At 68.5% G+C, this 5,753-nt stretch overlaps 1 protein-coding gene and 1 pseudogene across 2 annotated transcripts in view; one reads left to right on the top strand and one right to left on the bottom strand.

The window, feature by feature from the left end:
- LOC309677871 (cytoplasmic phosphatidylinositol transfer protein 1-like) overlaps positions 1–1,296 on the top strand; it is a 9,203-nt pseudogene extending 7,907 nt beyond the window's left edge. Inside the window, exon 9 of the transcript XR_014270596.1 lies at positions 416–1,296. The product of XR_014270596.1 is annotated as a cytoplasmic phosphatidylinositol transfer protein 1-like (transcript). The remainder of the gene's footprint in view (positions 1–415) is intronic.
- An 11-nt stretch (positions 1,297–1,307) lies between these two features.
- MSS51 (MSS51 mitochondrial translational activator) lies at positions 1,308–4,308 on the bottom strand. The gene is made up of 6 exons (XM_082490769.1): positions 3,999–4,308; positions 3,528–3,683; positions 3,166–3,290; positions 2,391–2,954; positions 1,856–1,949; positions 1,308–1,783 (listed from the first exon to the last, which is right to left on the bottom strand). Exons 1-6 carry the CDS (start codon positions 4,289–4,291, stop codon positions 1,507–1,509), a joined length of 1,509 nt encoding a protein of 502 aa, XP_082346895.1. The 5' UTR covers positions 4,292–4,308; the 3' UTR covers positions 1,308–1,506.
- Positions 4,309–5,753: the final 1,445 nt, after the last annotated feature.

Raw genomic sequence — 5,753 nt, 5'->3', positions numbered from 1 at the left:
GCCACAAACCAAAAGTTGGGGAGCCAGCACCCCTAAGCCCTCCCCCCTCCCCGCGCCGGCAGCCCTGCCACACGCTGCCCTGCGGGGGGACGGAGACCCCGGACCCCACCACGCTGCCCGCGGGCAGGTGCAGGCAGGGGGGCTTGCGCCCGGTGCACGCCGAGCCCCCCCTGCACCCCGCGGCAGAGGGTCGCCCCCTACCCCTCTGCCCACCCCTGCCTGCGCTGCCTGCGCGTCCCTTCCCCGCGGCTGGCTGCGCTGCCCAGCGTCCCCGTCCCCATGTCCCCAGCCCCTGTCCCCCTTCCCAGCACCCAGCTGGGTGGGGACCCGGTGACCGGGGCACAGGCTGCCCCGGGATAACGGGGTGCGGGATGCGGCCGTGCCGAGCGGCCCCAAGCCCGGCTGTGCTCGGCAGGGATGACGATGGAGGAGGTGCGGCGCTACGAGCGGGAGACGCAGGAGGCCACCAACGAGCTCATCGGCCTGGTGGCACCCGCCATCTCGGTCAGCGAGGTGGGGCAGCCCACGGCCACGCACTCGGCCCCCGCCAGCGCCCCCTCCACCCCCCTCAGCGACGAGGCCCCCGATTTCCTCGCTCCCCCCAAGACTCGCCCGCGCAAGAAGTCGGCGCCGGAGACCCTGACGTTGCCCGCGCTGCGGGAAGGCGCTGGTGCCGAGTGACGCCGGCAGTGCCGCACCATGCCACCTCGCCGGCCGGACCGTGCCAGCCCTGCCGCCTGCCACGGCCCCTCCGACAGGCGCCGACCCCGGGTGGGGACCCACCATCGGGGCGCAGGGAGCCCCGGGGGGGTACCAGCCTCCCTGAGCCATCATGGGTGCCCACACGGGACATTAGCACCATCGCCGTGCCGGACCGGCTGACAGTGCAGGGAGGCGACACCAGGCTGGCGCAGGTCCCCGGCAGCGTCGGGCGATGCCACAGGCACCAGGTGGCTTAGCACTTCCCACCCCGGTTTCGGCAGAGGCCGGCGAGGCTGGCGAGCAGCAGGGCTGCGGTAGCCGGTGCCCAGGTGCCAGTGCCGGTCTGAGCACCACCCCGCAGGGTAGGCACTGGCGCAGGTGTGACGGTGACAGTGACATCTGGGTGCCTGGGCTGGGGCTCTCTGCGGGACCCCGGGGGCCACGCAGCCCCGTGCATGGCAGGTCCCGCAGTCGGGGTCCCCTTGGCCACCCCTCCGGGGGCCCTGGCCACCCCAAGGGGGGCTGGGGCAGGCTCAGCCCTCCGTTTTCTTTGGGAAAACAAAGGCCTTTATGGAAATAAAAGCTCGAGACACAGCGGCTGGCTGCCAGCGGCGGTTTATTCGGCTCTGCGGAGGGGTGTCATAACTGTGCCATCCCTGTGCCATGGTTCTGCGTCCCCCAGGACTGGATGTGAGAGGTGAGGGATGGCTGGATCGCTGATCCCGAGATGGGGAGACGGGGTCCTGGGACAGGGAAGCGAGCTGCTGGGGGTCGGGTGGGCAGGATGGCGCTGGCTGTGTGGAGTCAGCCCAGCCCGGGGGTGATGCCCCCAGCCGCACCAGTAGCACTGGGCTCTCCTCCGGGCCAGTCGTCACCGTCCTCCAGCTCCTCGGCACCTGGCACGGCAGATGCCGCCAGCCCCAGCAAGGCGATGTAGTAGGAACTGCAGTAGACGGGTGCCTTGTTGGGGCTGGAGTAGACCTGCTCCGGCCGGAGCGAGGCGAAGGGGTTGGCAGCGTAGCCCATGATGTGCGTCTCAAGCTCCACCAGGATCTGCAGGGAGGACTTCAGCTCCTGCTCGCTGCCAGGAGAGGACGGGCCCCGTTACCAGCCAGCTATGCCGGCACACTGGGGGCAGTGGGGCTGCGCTCACCTGTAGACGGTGAAGAGGACGGGCAGGCGGTAGTCCCGCAGCAGCAGCAGGGTGGGCAGCCAGCCCGCCAGCAGGTCCGGGCAGGCGTGGAAACCTGTGGGGACGTGGCAGTGAGGGTCCTGCTGACCTCCCATCCCACCCTGGCCCTGGGGAAATCTGGCTCTAACGGCACCCGCTCCATGCTGGAGACGCTGGCAATAGGGATTGGCAGCCCTTGGCAAGGTGGGTCCTGTCTCCCTGCCAGCACGGGGACACCCCTGGCTCTGGGTCCTGGCTGAGCCACCACACTGAGACCTGGAGCCCAAACTAGGGATCCCCTGGGGTGCTGCTTGCACCCACTGAGCGTCTGGGGGAGACGGGGCAGCGTGGGGTAGCCGGTTACTGCTTGGTGCATGGCCACGACAAGACCTGGGCACGTCCCAAGCCACCGGTGTTGCTGGGACACTCCGGGTCTGCTCTGCACTCTGCCAGGCATGTCCCACTCTGGGCAGCAGCGTGGTGAGGGTCCGGGTTCCCCCCGCGCGCAGCCACTCACCCGGATGAAAGCCCACAACCAGGTCGGGGCGGGCGGCCAGCTTGGTCTCCACGTGGCTCTCCCAGAAGTCATGGTAGAGCCCCTTGTAGCTGCTGAGATAGACCTTTCCCCGGGGCGCCGGCGTGGCCAGGGGTGGCCTCATGATGGGTCCATCGACAACGTCCACCCCCACCATCACCACCTCCACGCCCCAGTGCCCCGGGAACATCCGCATCAGCTCGTCGTAGTCCGTCAGCCGGGTGTTGAGGGTCTCGACGTGGGACGCCCCCACCACGTGCACGGTGAGGGCCTTGGCAAGGGGGTTGATGCCGAAAAGCCGCAGACCCAAGCCAATGGTGAGCGGCCGCGAGTGGAAGTCAGTGACCAGCCGCCGGACGGATTCACGCAGCTCCCCGTCCTCCGGCCGGGGCTTCCCTGCGTTGGCCCAGAGGAGGGTCATGTACCGTCCGGCCAGGATGGTGCCTAGCTTCTCCTCAAGCCGCTCCTGCATGGAGAACCAGTCCTCCCAGCCCTCCACGTCCTGGGCGGGTTTTGTCCAGGTCTCTGTGGGGAAGGGGATGTCTCCTGGAGGGGGGAGAGGTAGGGAGAAGTGTTGGAGGTTGCAGTGGTGGCCCAACAGCCCAGGCTGGCCATCCCACTTGGGCTGTGGGGGTGTCAGACCAGGCCAGGGGGAGCTGGAGCCAGGAGGAGGAACCCCACATCCCTCCACGGGACCTGTGCAGCCCAGGGTGTGGGAGGACACAACACAGGGTGGAAGCAGTGTCCCCTGCCCCACCTGTGAAGACGAGCCACTCCACGAGCCGATCCAGGGCCACCAGCTTCAGCTTCTTGCAGAACTTCTTGTGCAGTGGCCAGTTGGCACGCTGGCACGCCACGCCGCAGTAGTACACGTTCTGGCACCTGGGGAGAGAGGCAGCGTGCCCAGCCGCGGGGGCCGGGAGGTGCCAGGATCCAACCCGCTGAGCCTGGCTCCCTGCCACCCCCCCATCCCAGGGCTGCGTCCCTGTTTTGGGGGGGGTCCCCTGCGGCTGGAAGTGGGCGTTGGGGCCACACACCCCCAGTTTCACCCCAGCCACTGGGCTGGAAGCCAGGGGATGGATCCTCAGTGCCACCAGACCACCCTGCTCCCCCCCATACCTCTTGCATCGCCGGAGGCTTTTGGGGTCAGGGAGGGCATCGGGGAGCTTCTTGCACTCGGCGCAAAACTTGAAGGTGTCTTCCATCTTCTGGAACATGTCGAAGTAAGTCCGGATGCCGAAATCGCTGCTGCTCTTCCTCCCATCCATGGCAGACCTGCAGCCATCGGTGGGGGTGAGCTCCAGCCCATGCTGCTCTGCCATGACGGCAGGGCTGACATCCTCCCTCCAAGGCTGCCGGGAGTTTCACCTCCAGCCGAGAGCATCCTGGCCGGGGCTGGGTGGGCACGGGGAGCCGGGGAATGGGCTGGTGGAGGGGTGCAGCCAGGAGCCCCGTCAGAGCACCCCACAGGTGGGCTGAGCTGGGAGGGTGGGATGAGCCGGGGGAGATGCTCCAGCTGGGGGACCGCGACGCGCTCTGGCCAGGGGACGAAACACGCGCCTGTGGCGGCACCCGTGGGTGCTCACTCACTTGTAGTCCTCGTAGCTCTTCATGTTGAGCTTCTGGAGGATGACATGGGACAGCCCCGGCACGTTGCGGTCCATGGCCTGAAAGCCCAGCGAGTCCACGTCGGGTCCCCTTGCCGCTGGCTCCTCCACAGGCTTCCTGGGGCGGCCGGTTTTGGGAGCAGCACCTGCATTTTGCGGGGCCACGGCGGCTGTGGGACAGAGGGGTGAGGGCGAGGGGGCCGGTTGGTGGGTCCCCGCTTGCTGCCGGGGTCCCCCGCGCCGCCCGCTGCCCCCGCGACGCCTCCCGCCCGCCATGCCGCTGCTCGTCCCTGGCCGCCTTGGCAGGGAGGACGGAGGGGACCGGGTGATGCCGGGTGGCCCCAGCAGCACGTCCCGCTGCCGGGGAGGGAGGGCTGGGCTCAAATGTCAGCCCCAAGAAGATAGCGGGCAGAGGAGAGAGGCCGCGGCCCCTCCGGCAGGAATCGGATAGCGGAGCTATTCTGGTCATACCCTCCCAGGGAACGGGCCAACCCGCGCCGGGGGTCTGGCACCCGCCCCGAAAGCCACCAGTGGCCGTGGGGGGTCCTCCAAAATCCCTTCTGCCTTGGAGCTGCCCCCCCAGGGCACCCCAGGGTGAGCAGGGGTGGCTGTCCCCATCCCCAGGACCTTGCCCCACACCTCTCCCCTCCGTCCCCTGGGGACTGACAGACCCCCAACCCTGAGGCCTCTGCCCCATCCCGGCCTGTGAGGACCCCCCCTTCTCCCTCAGGGCCCTCAGCGGGGTGCAGGCGAGCGGCTGGGTGGGCACCGTGGTCTCTGCCAGGAGGGGCCAGTGGCCCGATGTGGGGTTGGGGCAGCAGTGGGGCTCCCCAGGGGCACTCCAGGCTGCAAGGCAGGACATGGCGCCCTCCCTCCCCCTCTTCCTCAGAGCCGAGCCGGGTGGGTTCGGGGGGACCCCCACAGGACACCCCTCAGGGGCCTGGGAAGGGCTGCCCACATCCATCATGGTGGCGGCGGCTTCAGGAGCACACCCCCCCCCCCGCCGCCAAACACGTGGAGCAGAGGTGAGATCTCGCGAGGTTTGGGAAGCAGCCACGTCGCCGTGGTTACGCGACGCGGAGCCGGCGCCCTTGAGGCAGGTAGGCCGCGGGTTCGCGTCCCGCTGCCGCCGGTGGGCTCCTGCGGTGAGGGGTGCGGGGCTGCAGGCGACCGCTCCCCTGAGGGCTGAGGAACCCCCGAGGCCGTGGCAGCCTCGGGACGGACGCCGGTAGCCCACACCCCGTCTGGCGTGGCTGGAGCTAGGTGTCGGAGTGACAGGGGTGTCTTTGGCCCAGCCGCGTCTCCAGAGGGGTTTCATGGCGGAGGTGCTGCGGGTAAACCTGTGGTGATGGATGGAGCCAGGTGCCCATGGCGTGTGTGGGAGCCCCGCCGCAGGCCTTGGGCCCCACAGGCCCCGGGTTAAATTAAACAAGGAGTAAGAGGGAGGCCGGGGCCATGGCCTGCGGTGGGGAGAGCCCTGCCGAGGGCAGCCCCTCACACCGAACCCTTCCCTGAGACCTGCAGCTGGCTCAAATTTACCAAGCCGGATGATTTTTCCGTTACATCTCTCCCTCTCTCCTCACGAGAGCTTCGTCACTGACAAAGCCTTTCAACGGCGTTTTGACAGCCAAGCCCTGAATAAAGCTAGCAGCCCCGGCTGCTGTGTCCCGCGAATGTTTCTGGGAGAGGAATAGAGCAGTTTCATGTTTCTTTTCTCATTCTTTTTTCCTGCAGAGCC

Source organism: Vanellus vanellus, assembly GCF_965231255.1.
Source record: "Vanellus vanellus genome assembly, chromosome: 14".
In the NCBI taxonomy this organism is placed as follows: Eukaryota; Metazoa; Chordata; class Aves; order Charadriiformes; family Charadriidae; genus Vanellus; species Vanellus vanellus.
Note: the sequence above shows the minus strand (reverse complement) of the source record. Positions and strands in the feature narration are given on the sequence as shown.